Consider the following 17,191-nt stretch of genomic DNA (forward strand, 5'->3'; position numbering starts at 1 on the left):
CCCATCTCCACTTCCAGCAGCGATGGGAAGGGGAGAGGCAATAAGGAAGCTTGTAAAGAGCTTTGAAGATGAAACAGGCCTGTGGCCAGGGATTGTTGACACAACTACACTGAAGAGGCAAGCGGGTTGGCTCTTAAGTGTCCAGAATGATGCCAAGCCAATAAAATGCAGCTATTGTCTCTTTTAATGCCAGCTGCCCCTGGTGCATAAAAGGGCCTGCCACAGCCCAGGGAGCACAAGCCTTTGGCTCTCGTCTGCCAGCTTCTCCACTGTTCAGACACCTCCTTATCTCCAGCATGACCTGTGGCTTCAGCTCCGTGGACTGTGGGTTCAGCCCCAGGAACTTCAGCTGCGCCTCGGCCTGCGGGCCCAGGCCAGGCCACTGCTGCATCACGGCCGCCCCCTACAGCGGCGTCTCCTGCTACCGCGGCATCACCGGGGCCTTCAGCAGCCGGAGTGTCTGCGGGGCCTTCCACTCCGGCACCTGTGGCCGCAGCTTCGGATATCGCTCCGGCGGCGTGTGCGGGCCCAGCCCTCCATGCATCACCTCCGTGTCGGTCAACGAGAGCCTGCTCGCGCCCCTCAACCTGGAGATCGACCCCAGTGCGCAGTGCGTGAAGCAGGAGGAGAAGGAGCAGATCAAGTGCCTCAACAGCAGGTTCGCTGCCTTCATCGACAAGGTGGGTGTCCTTGATCACACCTTCCTGAACTCCACCCATGCTTAGTACTCAGACTGGACACTAAGAAGAGAGTCAAAGGTGGGCCCTTGTCCATGGAAGCTCTCAGTCTGGTCCGGAGGGAGAAGCAGTCATACCTCTAGGACACAGAAAGACTAGAAAGGCAAGAGTAGAGTCAGGAGCTGCTGGAGGAGTCTGATGGCAGAGACAAACTGAAAAGACATAAGCAGAACTAGGGGCAGAATGTTAGAGCTGAGAGGTAATATCGCCTCTTGAGCAAAGGACTGCCATGTGTGTTCAATGCATCTGAAGCCAAACAGCTACTCATATAGCAAGAATGTATGCCCTATGTCAATGGCAGGGTTAGTGAAGATGATACTGGAAGACTGCCTGGAGGGAATCACATGGATGGCACAGAGCAGTTTCTGTACCAGGTGGTTACTTGGCCACTGAGCAGGGGCCAGAGTGGTTTGTCCAATCCACTGCGCCTGGGGTTGGAGACCCAGGTGTGAGCAATAGACAGAGTCCCCATTCTCTTAGGCCTATGGAGAGGAAGGTAGTACATGGTCTTGACACAGTTTAAACCATTTACAGATGTCAGTGTCTATCTCAAATTCACAACCATCTTCTCCACTGAGTCCAGGCCACCACCATGCAGAAGTGGTGCTTGGGACTAGGAGAGAAGGCTTCAACTAGGAAGCAGTTCTGGGGTGGGGCAGAGCTCTGCAGAGCCAATCTTAAGAGCCACAGTAGAGAGATATCCACCAGGAAGGACCAGAAAAGGCTGGAACTCTTGTCAGCATGTAAGACGAAGGTTAGCCTAAGAAAGGACTTACCAGAGGTGTGGCAAAATTATTAGACAAAAGGATCTGAATGGGGAAGTGGGCCAGCCTCGTGGCTGGGAGATGCATGTGAAAGTTTCCTTAGACCCAATAGTCTAAAACAATTATAGTGAGAGAAGTGCTCCATGCATGGCAGAAGATCAGAATCTGAGACTTCCCGTGCCATTGCGAGCTCTCAGATAGGCCAGTACTATCCCTAGATCTCTCGTTCCACATCTGTGAAATGAAGGGGTTGGTGCACAGAGCATTCCTGTGCTAATATCCCAGGTGACTGTTTTCTAATTGCATTGTTGTTGTAGAGTTTCAATAATTGGCACATACTTTATTTTTCAATTTTTACAGTCTGCTGTTCTAAAAATGTCAACCTGTTCCTCTGCACACTGACAGTCACACCTGATTTGGTACAGTGATTTCATGAAACCCTCATAGTGAGGCAAGCAATGACCTCCTCAGTCTGTAGAGGGGTTAAGTGCTGTGGCCAGGGACACATTATTGACAAGCAGCAGCAGAGTCTGGGTTCAGTATAATTTAGTGCTTTCTGTGGCACAAGAAATTGCTGTAGAACAGACAGAAGTTAGGACTCAGAAAGAACTTCCAGGTGGTGAGCTGATGAAGCCCTGGATTACATTTTCACATAATCCCCTCCAGGGAAGATTCTGGTCAGAGCTGAGGGCCTGCAGGTCCTGGTGCTGGGACCCCCTCTGCCCTCTGATCCTGAAAAAAGAGATTCTCAGATTCTACCTCTGGGCCTCAGGTGCGCTTCCTGGAGCAGCAGAACAAGCTGCTGGAGACCAAGTGGCAGTTCTACCAGAATCGCCAGTGCTGCGAGAGCCACCTGGAGCCGCTGTTCGAGGGCTACATCGAGACGCTGAGGCGGGAGGCCGAGTGTGTGGAGGCCGACAGCGGGAGGCTGGCCTCTGAGCTCAACCACGTGCAGGAGGTGCTGGAGGGCTACAAGAAGAAGTGAGTGCAGGAAGGTGCCAGCTCAGGGGAGGGTCTGGGTCTGCAGCTGGGTTTCTGCCTGAGGACTGGGAAGAACCTGTACTCCCTGCCCTTTCACAGGCACAGGGGAGGGTCATGGCTTCCCGGGGGATGGAATGCACCTTGCCTTTCCACCAGCAGGTCAGGGGAATGATGCTCTCGTCCTTTCTCCATCCACAAGACCCTTCCTTAGGAACCCAGAAAAGTTAGTTTTCCTGGGCCTTTGAGTCTAGCTCTCTTCCTAAGTTTACTCTTCCACTCAACTAACACTTTCTGAGTGCCTGCCAGCTGCCAGGTGCTAGGTGCCAGCCAGACACTGGGCAGGGTGCTAGCAATCCAGAGGCAAGTGGTAGGCATAGTCCCTGTCCTTGTGGGACTTACACTTTGCTGGGAAGCAGGCGGGGCATGGTCACAGACATAGACCCTCAGGTACAGCATGACACACGATATGAAGGGTGCACACTGGACACTCTAAAGGAATCTGGCTTCTAGGTGAGGCCAGCTTCCTTCAGCAGCACTCTCAGCCATGGACCTCCCAGGCCACCACACTCCCGCCTCTAGCTCTGAGCTGGCCTGCCCACATAGCAGGAGGATGTGCGGCAGGCTTGACTCCTCTTGGCTGAGCCCAGAAGGGAGTGACAGAGGGCACACCACTGCCTGTAGCAAAGCCAGGGGCAAGGGGGAGGGGTCAGAGGAAAGGAAACGGTAAGAAAAACAGGCACCTTCCACCCTCCCACTTCCCCACACACAGAGCTTCCAGACCTATCCCTGACCGCCACCGAAAGGCTCAGTGGGACTGTGAGAGTGAGTGCATCGGCTCTCCAGGATATCCCAGTGGGCCTGCACCAGCAGCCTGATTTCTCTCTGGTCCTGCCCCATTTCTTTGGAGGCAGGGGGACCAGCAGGGGACATCTAGGAGTCAGGCTTCTTTGCATGTATGTTTCATGGCCAAAGTGAAAGCTGCTCAGACGCAGTACTGTTTCTCCTGCCCGCCTCAGGTATGAAGAAGAAGTTGCACTTCGGGCCACGGCGGAGAACGAGTTTGTGGCTCTAAAGAAGGTGAGTGCCCAAAGCCAGATCCCACCCTGAGCCCCTCCTCTCTGTTCTGCCGTATCGCAGCCAAGCCCTCAGAACACCTTGATGAGAGCTGGCCTCATAACCCCTTGATTCCCACGCAGGATGTAGACTGCGCCTACCTGCGCAAGTCGGACCTGGAGGCCAACGCAGAGGCCCTGACCCAGGAGATCGACTTCCTGCGGCGGCTGTATGAGGAGGTGAGGGGGCTGTCAGCCATGGTGGGCATCCCAACCCCTGCCCAGACACCATGGGGGCTCTAGCCTGGAGGAGAACAAGGAGAGAGAAGAAGGGAAGGAGAGGATAGGAGAACCAAAAAGGGACAGAATCAGCAAGGGGCAAGAGGGTGCAATATCTAGGATGGCTGTGCCTTGTGAAACCAAAGCACAAGCCACACAAAGTGTCACACAGCCTCAACCCCGCATTCTCTGGCCCAGATTTCCTCTGGCAGCCAAGAGCCTTTCTTTACAGCGCTGGTCCCATGAATGTGGGACAGGCCCCAACACAGAGTCTGGGCCCCTAGGAAGCATCTGCAACATGCTGGCTCGAAGGAAGCAGCCGAGGCTCACATGGGCCTAAATAATCCCAGCAACAAGCTTTAAGAAGTGGTTGTGTTTCCCTCTAAAAGAGATTTCTTCTGTACAGGAAGTTATGCAGTTTCATCAGAGGATTTTCTGTTTCAAACATGAGAGTTTGACTCGAATTATAGGCATGGGCATGACAAGGTAAGGAAAAGCCCAGATAACTTGGTTGTTGTTCCTCTTTCCCCACTCCCACCCCTACAGGAGATCCGCATTCTCCAGTCCCACATCTCAGACACCTCAGTCATTGTCAAGATGGACAACAGCCGGGACCTGAACATGGACTGTATTGTGGCTGAGATCAAGGCTCAGTACGACGACATTGCCAGCCGCAGCCGGGCCGAGGCTGAGTCCTGGTACCGCACCAAGGTGAGAGGCCTAGGACACCTGCCTCCTAGATATGGCAGTGGGAGGGATGTGATGCATATATCAGAAACTACTTCTTTGTTTGTAATTCTGATCCCTAATGAATTGTGGGTTGTCCTTCCCTAGAGATGACAGGAGAGGGGCAAACAGTTCTCAAGGTGTTTGTGGGGATGGCAGGGCAGGGCTGCCCTATATGGTTGCACAGTCTGAGCACTGCACAATCATCCATGGTGACCTGAACGGGTAGGGTTCCCATCCTGAGCCTCAGGAGCATCTCTGCTTCCCCCCAGTGCGAGGAGATCAAGGCCACAGTGATCCGGCATGGGGAGACCCTGCGCCGCACCAAGGAGGAGATCAATGAGCTGAACCGCATGATCCAGAGGCTGACCGCGGAGGTCGAGAATGCCAAGTGCCAGGTATGGGTCGTGGGGTCTCCCTAGAGTCCCACAGGCAGTGTGTGCCCAGGATGGATCTCACCATTCTTCCCCAGCCTGTTTGCGTGACTAGAGTCCCTGGTTGTGGCCACTTAGGGGACCCAGGTGATGAAGGCAAGGGCCCTGTCCTGGGTGTTCCCCACTGGCTGGGAGAGACCAGACACAACTAGGAGATGGCCAGCGGGACCCAGGGACCATAACCCACCTTGTTCTCTCCTGGGGCCCTAGAACTCCAAGCTGGAGGCTGCAGTGGCCCAGGCCGAGCAGCAGGGTGAGGCCGCCCTCAGCGATGCCCGCTGCAAGCTGGCGGGGCTGGAGGCCGCCCTGCAGAAGGCCAAGCAGGACATGGCCTGCCTGCTCAAGGAGTACCAAGAGGTGATGAACTCCAAGCTGGGCCTGGACATCGAGATCGCCACCTACAGGCGCCTGCTGGAGGGCGAGGAGCACAGGTGGGTACCATAGCCAGCTGCCGCAAGAATTCTACCTGCATATATCTGTTCACCTTTGATTCTTCCATATCCCGGTCTCAGTCCCAAGAACTGGCCCCAAGCTAGACTCTGAAATCTTTGGATCCCAGACCTCAAAGTACTGGAACTTGGACATAGCATGTAGAGAAAAAAATGAAAGCCAGTGCCACTGTGATCTAGAGTCCCAGAAAGCCCAGGGCCTTGATAGAATTAGGACCTAGGAATGCTGCTTCTCGGTTTAGAACATCCTTAGTTATTCCATCCTCAACTTTTTCAGTCCACTTCCTCCTGGCTTGTAGGCCACCACCCTGCCCTAGGGTAGAGTTGTTTGCCAACACTGACCCTGGCCTTATGTGACTGCTCAAGAGAACCTTCACTCCCTAAAGCTAAGCCCATTCAGGTATGACATGTATAGTTGTTCAGGCTGTGCACTGCACATAGGCAGCCTGCTGAGGGGTAAGAGAGAGCTAAATCCCAGCCTATACTCTGCTTGCCAAATAGTGTGCCCTGCCATTGCTGCAACAGCCAGAAAGACACATTTTAAAGTTATACAAGGGCATAAAAATAGGCCAGAATTAGCCCTGAGATGACCCATATCAGCACCTTGAGGAAATTGAGGATGTCATTCTGACCTCTTTTCTCTTCCCCTCTCTCACCTTTTCCCCACCCAGGCTGTGTGAAGGTGTTGGAGCTGTGAATGTCTGTAAGTATCTTGAGCCCTGGAAAGGAAAATTTTAGACTGAGCAATGAGAATTTCCTGGCTATAAGTATATAGAGACACTAAAAAGAGTGTTTCTGATAAATCCCCTCATAAGGGGGATTAGTCAGTCATGCAACAGGAGAGACTGAGGTTAGCTCACAGGAAGACCTTCACAGCATGCATAGGGTTAGGGAGGGGAAAGGATGACATGTCACTGCTGGAAGGAACCTCAGCTGTCACTCAGCACAACCCCCACCCTGTATAGGGGAGGAAGCTAAGGCCCAGAGAGAGGAAGGCACCTGCCCAGGGTCACAGCAGAACCAAGGTCAGAAGCCAGGGCTCCTGGCTCCCAGGCTAAGCTTCCTGCCATGCCTTCAGAACTAGAACTGAAGGCCATTTGTGTCCTTCCCCGGAGGGCAGGCCAGATCAGAGAGGCCAAAGGAAAGTGGCTAGGTGGGGTGGCCACCAGACAGGACTCCTGACCCTGCCCTTGTTTCCACAGGTGTCAGCAGCTCACGGGGCGGGGTCGTCTGCGGAGACCTGTGCGTGTCAGGCTCCCAGCCTGTGACAGGCAGTGTCTGCAGCGCCCCCTGCAGTGGGAATCTGGTGGTGAGCACTGGAATCTGCGCACCCTGCGGCCCGCTCAACACCACCTGTGGAGGGGGTTCCTGCGGCCTGGGGAGGTGTTAGGTGTGGCCCCCAAGAGTGAGCCAGAGAAGACCCTTCGGCCTGCCAGACATACCACTGCCCCTGACCGGCCCCCAGCTGAGAAGCCGTTCTGTCGGCCATTCCCCTGCTCAGCTTGTTCTCCTGGCTGAGCTGCAGCCTGGGACTGGACCCTTCCCTTCTGCTCTCCTGGCCTCTGGCCGCCCCCAGGGAGATGGACTCGCCTTCCTTCGGCCTGCCAGACATACCACTGCCCCTGACCGGCCCCCAGCTGAGAAGCCGTTCTGTCGGCCATTCCGCTGCTCAGCTTGTTCTCCTGGCTGAGCTGCAGCCTGGGACTGGACCCTTCCCTTCTGCTCTCCTGGCCTCTGGCCGCCCCCAGGGAGATGGACTCGCCTTCCCTGGGAGGCACACTGCTGGGCTGCCTCCCCTGCCTCTCTGGCCTCTTGGCTCCCATTTTCCCAATAAACTGGGGGAGCCATATTTTGCTGTGATGTCTTGCTTTCTTGGAGTGAAAGAAATGTCCACTGACTGATGAGCACCCCAGCCCAGCAAGATGGCCTGAAGATGGGTCATTCTGGCCTGTCCTCAACCCAGACGTCTGCAGAGCCTGTCCCTAAACAGTGCCCCACCCCCACCCACAGGCCAGGCAGTGCTGCCATGCACACAGCACCTTCCACCCAAGGCACACCTGTCAGTCTGGGGCAGTTCGGGACTTAACCCTCTGACTCAGAAGGGAGCCAGGAGTCCATGAGGTCAGCTGGACGGCAGTGTGTGTGAGTGAGTGTGATTTTGGTCCCATATCCCCCAACACACACACCCATTTCTTGGCACACCTTCCCTCTGCCCCCCACCCCCACAGCCATACATGCAGCACCTCAGGGGGCGCCTGGGTCATTCTGGACGCCATCCCACCCCACTCCATCCCCATGGCTGTTCACCGAACCAGGAGAGATGAGACCCTGACACCCACCCCTTGCCCATCTTTCCCACACACACACACCTAGTCAGCACCTGGACAGCCTCCTCAGAAGCCCTGAAGCTGGGACTCACTTTCCCAACTCCCCACCTCACTGCCTCATCCCCTCACACCTCAGAGCTTCCACCCCAAGGCACACATGGCTCCTCAGCCCCCTGCATGGCCTGACCTCTTGCATCCTCCGTTCAGGAAGAGTCTGTGAGCTCTCTGGAAGAAAATCTTGAAAAGCCCTTAATCCCATTCTGGAAGTGCCAGGCCTGGAAAGCCATCCTCTGGCCCCAATCCAATTCCTGTGCAGTCCATCTCCTTACTGGCTGCCTCTCTCTCTCTTCCCTCTGCCTGGTGCTGACACCCTTCCTCCAGGCCTGTCCCTTCCCACCTTCGCCCCGTGCTGCCCTAGGAGGACCCAACAACCGCCCTCACTGCCCCCTGGAATCCGTTGGGCGCCCGCAGTCCCTCACCCAAGGCTCTTCTGCCTCCTCCTCTGCCTGCTGCTTCCTGAGCCCTGAGTACTGGGCCTTCTGCTTCCATGTTCTGTCTTGTTCCAGGCCCTCAGCTCCTCCCCGGCTGTCCTACCTCCTGGCTTATGTACCTCACCTAGACAACCTTGCTGTTGAACATTAAAGTTCTTCAGTGCTCCCTGGACAATCCCAACAGCCTCTTTCCTTCAATTGCCACCACACTTAGTGTCCTCCAACCTCTCCCCACTTCCCACTGACTTCACTCCTCAGTCTCAGACCCACTTGCCCCAGTTCATACAAGATGCCTCCACATGGCAGTCCTGCCGACCCTTCCACACCCGCAGACCTTGAAGCTGAACTTTCTGCACTGAAGTCTCTTCGTGTCTTCCCTGTCAAGATCATCGGCACAGTTGCCCAAACCTGAACCTATGATCTATCCATGCCAGCACCCCAGCCTTAAAATGGATAAGCCCCTGAGTGCTTTCCTTTGCTATCTCCTAAGTGCTTCTTTAACCCTCTCTTTCCCTCTCTCTGCTGCTACCAACCACTTTCCAGCCACCGCCTTCCTGGTTAGAGTCCTGCTCTACTCCCCTTCCAACCCGCACTCCACCACAGCCAAGGAAATCTTGACAAAACACAAGCCTGGCCTTTCACTGGTTCTCCCTTGCCCTCAGGATGAAGTCCAGACTCTTGAGCATGAGTACCTGGTTACCTGGCTCTCGCCAATCTCAGCGCCCCTCCCCACTCCCAACCACTGCCCCCATAGCCCTGGCTCAGGTACCTGAGCACCTGTCAGATGAGGGCTGACCCAGAGACTCTGCAAGGACCTTTTTGGTTCTGACCTTGGGAAGTGACTCTGAGCTCTGCTCTGGGATTAGAACAATCCCTCTCCAGGGTTTAAAGGGGTTACTCTAAGGACTGCCAGTCTTGGGAGGTCATCTATGTGCCACTTGGGGGAGTCCAGAGAGCTCCATTCTTCTGAAGGTGATGTACCTTCCACCTTACGGGCTCAAGGGACTGGGCAAGACTGACATGCTGCTCTCTCCATCTGTCAGAGCCACCTGTCCTGAGGCCCTGAGCCCCACCTCCCCTGCCACCATGGCCACCTCACCATCAAGGAGAAATGGGGTCACAAAGAGGTTTGGCCCCTAGTACTAGGAAGAAAGGAGAAGCCCAGTGAGAGGATTATTAACCAAGGAAAGCTGGTTACTTCCTGAAGGAAGTAATGCTGAAGCTGAGACCTAAAGGAAGAGCAGGTATTCATTTATTCAATCAAAAAATAATTGTTGAGCCCTTTTTATGTACCAAGTACTGTTCTACAAGCTTGGGTTCACCTAAGTGAAGAAAATAGTCAAAGATGCTTGTCTTCCATGAAGCTTACATTTTACAGCAAAAGGTAAACATAAGTAAGGAGTTAATCAGGAGGAAGAGATGTGTTCCATACATTGGGAAGAGTATATGAAGAGGTGGATTGGAGAAAGATCATGGAAACATCCACGAACTCTAGTAAGTCCCCAGGCCACTGGGGAGGATGGGGTACTGTTCTCCAGTGCCCTCTCCTACCCCAACCCAAGTCAACCCCATAAAAGCTTTCTTCATCCAAGGTCTTTTCTCATCCCTACTTCCTTCCTGGGTATTGTTCCATCATTTTGCAGGCCAATTAATGAAGTCTCCCATGCTTCATAGAGAGCCAACTGCCTCCTGTCAGGGAGGTTCCTGCTGACTGCTGAGGAGTCTGAGCTATCCTAATGCTAGATCCTTCTGTGCTGACAAGTCTGGGACAAGGCCAACTTTGGAAGTGACAACACCCAGCATAAGGGTCCCTCAGTGTGTGCCCTGCCCTGCACAGCAGACGAAGCTCTTGCTCATTCAGTAGGCCAGTTATCACCCCCAAAACATAGACAAACTGAGGTTCCAAAAGCTGACAAGGCTTGACCACACACTTTGGTGACCAAACCAGGATGAGAACCTCAGATGCCAAGCTTCCAGCCCCTAGCCTTTCTACTACCCCTCTGCACCCCTGCTAGTCAGGGACGGAAGGCTGTGCTCTTATGACGTCATAGTAACAGCACTGACAACAATAATAATAAGAGCACTTTCTTAGTATCAAGTTTGTACCACACTGTACTCTAAACTTTTGTTTGTATTGTCTCATTTAATCCTCCTGTGGTAGCTCTCTTCAGAAACAGCCCCAGCTGTCCATCCCCTGTCTGTGCATGCCACTCCTCGTCCCAAAGATGGAACCTATTTCCCCTCCCCTTGCATCTGGACTGGTCCTGTGACTGCAGTGACCAATAGAATGTGGTAGTTGTGACATTCAGGGGCTTCTGCACCCAGGCCTTAAGACGCTGGGCAGCATGCAGGAGAACAGAGGCCCCTGGCATCAGCCCCAGCTAAGTGCTCAACCAGTGGCCAGCACCAAGTGGCAACCATATGAGTGAAGCCATTCTGGACCTCCCAGAGCCCCATTCACTAACATGAAGCAGAAGAATCCCCAGTCAATCCACACAATCATGAGAAATGTTGTTTTAAGTCACTGGTTTCAGGATATTTTGTTAGGTAGTAAGAGACAGTGAAGGAGACCTCAGCACCTGGGAGTAGTGTGCTACTGTAACAAAGGCTAAAACCTGTGATGTTGGTTTGGGGACCAGGCATCAGGCAGAGTCTGACTGTCCTCCAGGAGACCATTACTGAATGCTGAATGGATGGTGAGGAAATTATTACTGGATGCTAGAAAAGGTGACCCATATTATGAAATGCTGGAAAGTTTGGCAATACTATTGCCTGTGGTAACATAGAAGATGAAAAGGGCAGCTAATGGACTTATGGATCTGGCTAAGGAGGTTTCCAAAATGCTGAAAATGCAACTGACTTCTTCTAGCAGCCCATGATAAAATACAAAAGAGAAATGGGCCATGGAAAGAAATGTTTGGCTTTTTAGCACAATTCAGTACTGGAGAAGGCCTATCTTTCCATTCAGCAAAAGGTTCTCAGAGGAAGAGATGGCCTCAGAGCAAAGAGGAAATTCAAAGTGCTGCAGTAAACCAAGCCCTCAGGTAAGATGCAGAAAGGACTGGCTGTTAGCCCCTTTGCTGACTCAGACAGACTGAAATCAGAGCCTCATGTTCAGACTCAGCAGACCTAAAGCATCTAAGAATATTAAACACAGCTTCATAGACACTACCAGCTAAGCAACAGGGCTTCTAACAATATTTGGTGTCCCAAATCATCATGATTCTCAGCCCAAGGTTAAAAGGGGCTTGTCTCAAAGAGATTTGCACGTATGGCTTTTGTCTAATAAAGTCTATTATTAGATACACCAAAAACTAATCAACTTTTCAAAAGCATTATAGCAGTTCTAACTGAAAGGAATAGAAACTGTTTAAAATGAAAACAGGCCTTTGGGCCTCTAACCTCCTACAGACAAGAAGCAGGCTAAGAAAACATGGGCCATTTGTCATAGAAAGGAAATGATTCTTCAGAAGGTAGAGCCAAGATCCCAGAGGCCAGAGCCAAGACCATGGGGGAACCACTTCCAGGAGCCAAAGTAGGTATTAATCAGATACGCTCCTTGCCTCTACAACAGGAGGAATAGCAAGGGGTGCCTGACTGTACTTAGAATTTTTATGAATCAGTGAATATTTCCTCTTTCTAAATGGGAGTGTTTATGGTGGCTATGCTATCTCCATCTCACCACTGCATAATAAGTGTGTGGTGGACACAACAATTGTCTTTAAATTCACAAGTCTTCAGACTGAGGTAAACCATATTGGGGGAGCTGCATATTCCCCAGAGGAACCATATCCCAAGAGCCCTGTGTGTACCAGATATGAATCAAACAGTGAGATTCCAAACTTCAAGTGGATGTCACAATGGGATAAACTTTGGGGAATCTTGGGAGGGGTAAACACATGTTGTTTGTGGAAGGGACATGAATTGCTGTGACCAGAGAGTACATTGTTGGGACATAGTCTCCACAAGTGGCCCCACCAATTCCTTCCCTCTCTGCACATGGGGGCCATCAAGAGTGGAGCCTATTTCCCCTCCCCTCAAATCTGAGCTGACCATCAAATCTTCTTTGGCCAATAGAATATGATGGAAGTGATGGGATTGAAGGTGGTGGTGTGAGAGATGAGACAGAGAACTCCTTCCAAAACCACATATAATACAAAAACATAGTTAATACAACTAATCCTAAAAGAGCAACAGGAAAGAAGGCTGCACCAGACTGCATACACCTGGAGAAAAGAGCAGACCTCATGAAATAGGATAACATACCAAAGCCTTGATCCAGTGGGACACAAGCCATTCACCCACCCCAGCTCACCAGCAGGAGGAAGAAAAATGGTGTGGGGAGGAGGTGGAAGCCTAGGAATGCTGAACACCTAGCCCTGGAGATCTGCTTTGAGAGCACAAACCTACATTGCATGGTGTCTGGAGATTAGTGGGGTTGGAAAGCTAAGACAGGCAGAATACATGGAGAGACTGAGACTCCAGCCATTTGTGGAAAACAGAGATCCACATCCAGCTGCTCTGGGACAAAAGACAGAGGGCACTCTGACAGACTTCCTAACAGTGAGAGGGCTGTTAAAGGGGCAAGGATTGCACAGAGCTTGCTGCTCAGGAGAAAGGATAGGTGGGCAAAATTGTCTGGGTGCCCTCTGCCCAGCAGGTTGGGAACTTTCAGGAGCTTCAGGCACTCCATCCCCCTGGATGGCTACTCAGCTCTGAGGCCCCCCACCATGATACGCAGCCTGCTGCACCTTCCTCCTGGCCTGCTGGCACTGGCTTGCAAACTGGCATCCCCTGCCCTGGCGTCAGGCCAACCAGAGGGAGGCCCCACCTATGGCAGCTACAAACACAAAGCACAGAGGCTTACATTGTGTGCTTGGCCCACTGGTTCTGACAGTGGAGACAGGCACAGCAGCTGGGAAGCAGGAAACAGCTCTTTCCTCCCCCAGGCACCAGCGCCACTCCCCTGCAACCCCCAACATCAGTCCAGGGGCTGAGCAGCTCCAGAGAGTAGAGCTTCTGGGCACTAAAGGGCGCCACATACAAATATGAAACATCAAAGGACCGGGTTCAAAGCAAAATCCCACAAACACCAGAAAAAGGAAAAAGTGAAACTGAACTCATCAATCTTCCTGAAAGAAAGTTCAAAGTAAAAATCATAAACATGCTCATGGAGGTACAGAAAAATATTCAAGAACTCAGGGATGAATTTAGGACAGAGATTCAATCATTGAGAAATTCCATATCTGAAATGAAACATACAATGGAGGGATTTAAAAGCAGATTAGATGTAGTACAAGAGATGGTAAATGGAATAGAAATTAGAGAAGAGGAATACAAAGAAGCTGAAGCACAGAGAGGAAAAAGGATCTCTGGGAATGAAAGAATATTGAGAGAACTGTGTAGCCAATCCAAATGGAACAATATTCGCATTCTAGGGGTACCAGAAGAAGAAGAGAGAGAAAAAGGGACAGAAGGTGTCTTTGAGGAGGTAATTGCTGAAAACTTCCCCAGTCTGGGGAAAGAGATAGTCTCTCAGGCCATGGAGGTGCACAGATCTCCCAACACAAGGGACCCAAGGAAGGCAACACCAAGAACTAATAATTAAAATGGCAAAGATCAAGGGTAAGGGCAGACTTTTAAAAGCAGCTAGAGAGAGAAAAAAGATTACATACAAAGGAAAACCCATCAGGCTATCATCAGACTTCTCAGCAGAACCCTTTCAGGCCAGAAGGGAGTGGCGTGATATATTTAATGCAATGAAATAGAAGGGCCTCAAACCAAGAATACTCTATCTGGCAAGATTATCATTTAAATTTGAAGGAGGAATTAAACAATTTCCAGATAAGCAAAAGCTGAGAGAATTTACCTCCCACAAACCACCTCTACAGTGCATTTTGGAGGGACTGCTATAGATGAAGAGTTCCTAAGGCTGAATAGCTGCCACCAGAGGAATTAAAACCACTGTAAAGAAAATAGAACAGTTAATTACTAAGCAGATGTAAAATCAAATCAACTACCCCCAAAGTCAATTGAGGGATAGACAAAGAGTACAGAATATGATTCATAACATACAAAGAATGGAGGAGGAAGAAAAAGGAGGAGAAAAAAAACCTTTAGATTGTGTTTGTAATAGCCTACTAAGTGAGCTAAGTTAGACTCTTAGATAGTAAGGAACTTACCCTTGTACCTTTGGTAACCATGAATCTAAAGCCTGCAATGGCAATAAGTACATACCTATCGATAATCATCCTAAATGTAAATGGTCTGAATGCACCAATCAAAAGACATAGAGTCACTGAATGGATAAAAAAAAAGACCCACCTATATGCTGCCCACAGGAGACTCACTTCAAACCCAAAGACATACACAGACTGGAAGTGAAGGGTTGGAAAAAGGTATTTCATGCAACTAATAGGGAGAAAAAAACAGGAGTTGCAGTACTTGTATCAGACAAAATAGACTTGAAAACAAAGAAAGTAACAAGAGACAAAGAAAGACATTACATAATGATAAAGGGGTCAGTGATTACAAATAATAAAATAATATAAACTTCCTCCACTATCCAAAAGTAGAGCATTCCTATGAAACCTTTTGAAGCTAAAATGGCATCAAGCAAAGGAACAATTACTGTAAAATTTTTTGTTTGTTTTTTGTTTTTTATGTACTGAACTTTGTTTTTATTAATGTAAAGTCTAGATCATTAACTTTCATATACAGATAAATATAGAATACCCATAAGATGTGATTCTTCTACACAGATTAAAGGTTATACCTGTCATATTTGCTTCAGACATCTAAAGTACCCCCTCCTGCCCACTCTATCTTACTCCTGGTCCTAAAGAAACTGCCATAATGAGATTGGTGTGCACATCTCACAGGCTTATTTTTATACTTTTACAATATATGCATGTGCTTGTAAACAATGTATGATACTGTTCTAAGTTTTAATCCAAGCAGTATCAGATTATAAAAATCTTTTCTTAGGAACATTTTTAAATTATACTTTCAACAGTTTTTTTTTAACTTAAGCATTTTTTTATTAAGGTATTATTGATACAATCTTACAAAGGCTTCACGTAAGCACCATTGTGGTTATTACATTCAACCATGTTATCAAGTCCCCCAAACACACCCCACCACAGTCACTGTCCAACAGCATAGTAAGATGCTATAGAGTCCTTTGTCTTTACTGTGTATATTGCCATTCCCGGGACCCGCCCCCTATTATGTGTGCTAATCATAATGACCCTTAATCCCCTTCTCCCTCACTCTCCACCCACCCTCCCTACCCCCTTCCCTTTGGTAACTGCTAGTCCCTTCTTGGAATCTGTGAGTCTGCTGTTGTTTTATTTCTTCAGTTTTGCTTTGTTGTTATGCTCCACAAATGAGGGAAGTCATTTGGTACTTGTCTTTCTCCACCTGGCTTATTTCACTGACCATAATACCTCTAGCTCCATCCATGTTGTTGCAAATGGTAGGATTTGTTTTCTTCTTATGGCTGAATAATATTCCGTTGTGTTTATGTACCACATCTTCTTTATACATTCATCTACTGATGGACACTTAGGTTGCTTCCATATCTTGGCTATTGTAAATAGTGCTGTGATAAACATAGGGGTGCATCTGTCTTTTTGAATCTAAGAACTTGTATTCTTTGGGTAAATTCCTAGGAGTGGAATTTCTGGGTCAAATGGTATTTCAATTTTTAGTTTTTTGAGGAACCTCCATATTGCTTTCCACAATGGTTGAACTAATCTACATTCCCACCAACAGTGTAGGAGAGTTCCCCTTTCTCCACATCCTCACCAGCATTTGTTGCTCCTAGTGTTTTTTATGTTGGCCATCCTAACTGGTGTGAGGTGATACCTCATTGTGGTTTAATTTGCATTTCCCTGATAATTAGTGACATGGAGCATCTTTTCATGTGCCTGATGGCCATCTGAATTTCTTCTTTGGAGAAGTGTCTGTTCAGATCCTCCATCACTTTTTAATTGGGTTATTTGCTTTTTGGATGTTGAAGAGCGTGAATTCTTTATATATTTTGGATGTTAATACCTTATCAGATATGTAACTTATGAATATATTCTCCCATACTTGAGGATGCCTTGTTGTTCTACTGATGTTGTCCTTTGCTCTACAGAAACTTTTCAGTTTAATGTAGTCCCATTTGTTCATTTTTGCTTTTGTTTCCCTTGCACAAGGAGATGTGTTCAGGAAAACGTTGCTCATGTTTATATTCAAGAGATTTTTGCCTATGCTTTCTTCTAACAGTTTTATGGTTTCATGACTTACATTCAGGTGTTCGATCCATTTTGAGTTTACTTTTGTGTATGGGGTTAGACAATAATCCAGTTTCATTGTCTTGCATGTAGCTGTTCAGTTTTGCCAACATCAGTTGTTGAAGAGGCTGTCATTTCCCCATTGTATGTCCATGGCTCCTTTATAGTATATTAATTGACTATATATGCTTAGGTTTATATCTGGGCTCTCTAGTCTGTTCCATTGGTCTATGGTTCTGTTCTTGTGCCAGTACCAAATTGTCTTGATTACTGTGGCTTTGTAGTAGAGCTTGAAGTCAGGGAGCATAATCCCCCCAGCTTTATTCTTCCTTTTCAGGATTGCTTTGGCTATTTGAGGTCTTTTGTGGTTCCATATGAAGTTTAGAACTATTCATTTAGTTACTATAAATGTATATGGAAATTTTTGAGCCTTTCTCAGCCCAAAAACCTCTTAGGTTTTTCTGATCCTTTAGGACACATCCTGTTAACTGATGCACAAAATAAATCGCAATAAAGACCGATGGTCACAGACACAGTTCAGAGCTATGGCGATGTGATGCTGAGATGCTGAGTGTGGTTCCCAGGAAAGGAGCATGGTGGGGTTTCTCTGCTCAGGTGCCTGCTGCCTCTATAAGAGCTCACTGCAAAATACTGGGCACTATTTTCACT

At 49.3% G+C, this 17,191-nt stretch overlaps 1 protein-coding gene across 1 annotated transcript; it reads left to right on the top strand.

Annotated features, from left to right (window-relative positions):
* The first annotated feature begins 216 nt into the window (after positions 1 to 216).
* KRT83 (keratin 83) lies at positions 217 to 7,265 on the top strand. The gene is made up of 9 exons (XM_036992302.2): positions 217 to 680; positions 2,274 to 2,482; positions 3,499 to 3,559; positions 3,679 to 3,774; positions 4,360 to 4,524; positions 4,812 to 4,937; positions 5,184 to 5,404; positions 6,094 to 6,125; positions 6,625 to 7,265. Exons 1-9 carry the CDS (start codon positions 297 to 299, stop codon positions 6,810 to 6,812), a joined length of 1,482 nt encoding a protein of 493 aa, XP_036848197.2. The 5' UTR covers positions 217 to 296; the 3' UTR covers positions 6,813 to 7,265.
* Positions 7,266 to 17,191: the final 9,926 nt, after the last annotated feature.

This window comes from Manis javanica, chromosome 10 (assembly GCF_040802235.1).
Source record: "Manis javanica isolate MJ-LG chromosome 10, MJ_LKY, whole genome shotgun sequence".
NCBI lineage: Eukaryota > Metazoa > Chordata > Mammalia > Pholidota > Manidae > Manis > Manis javanica.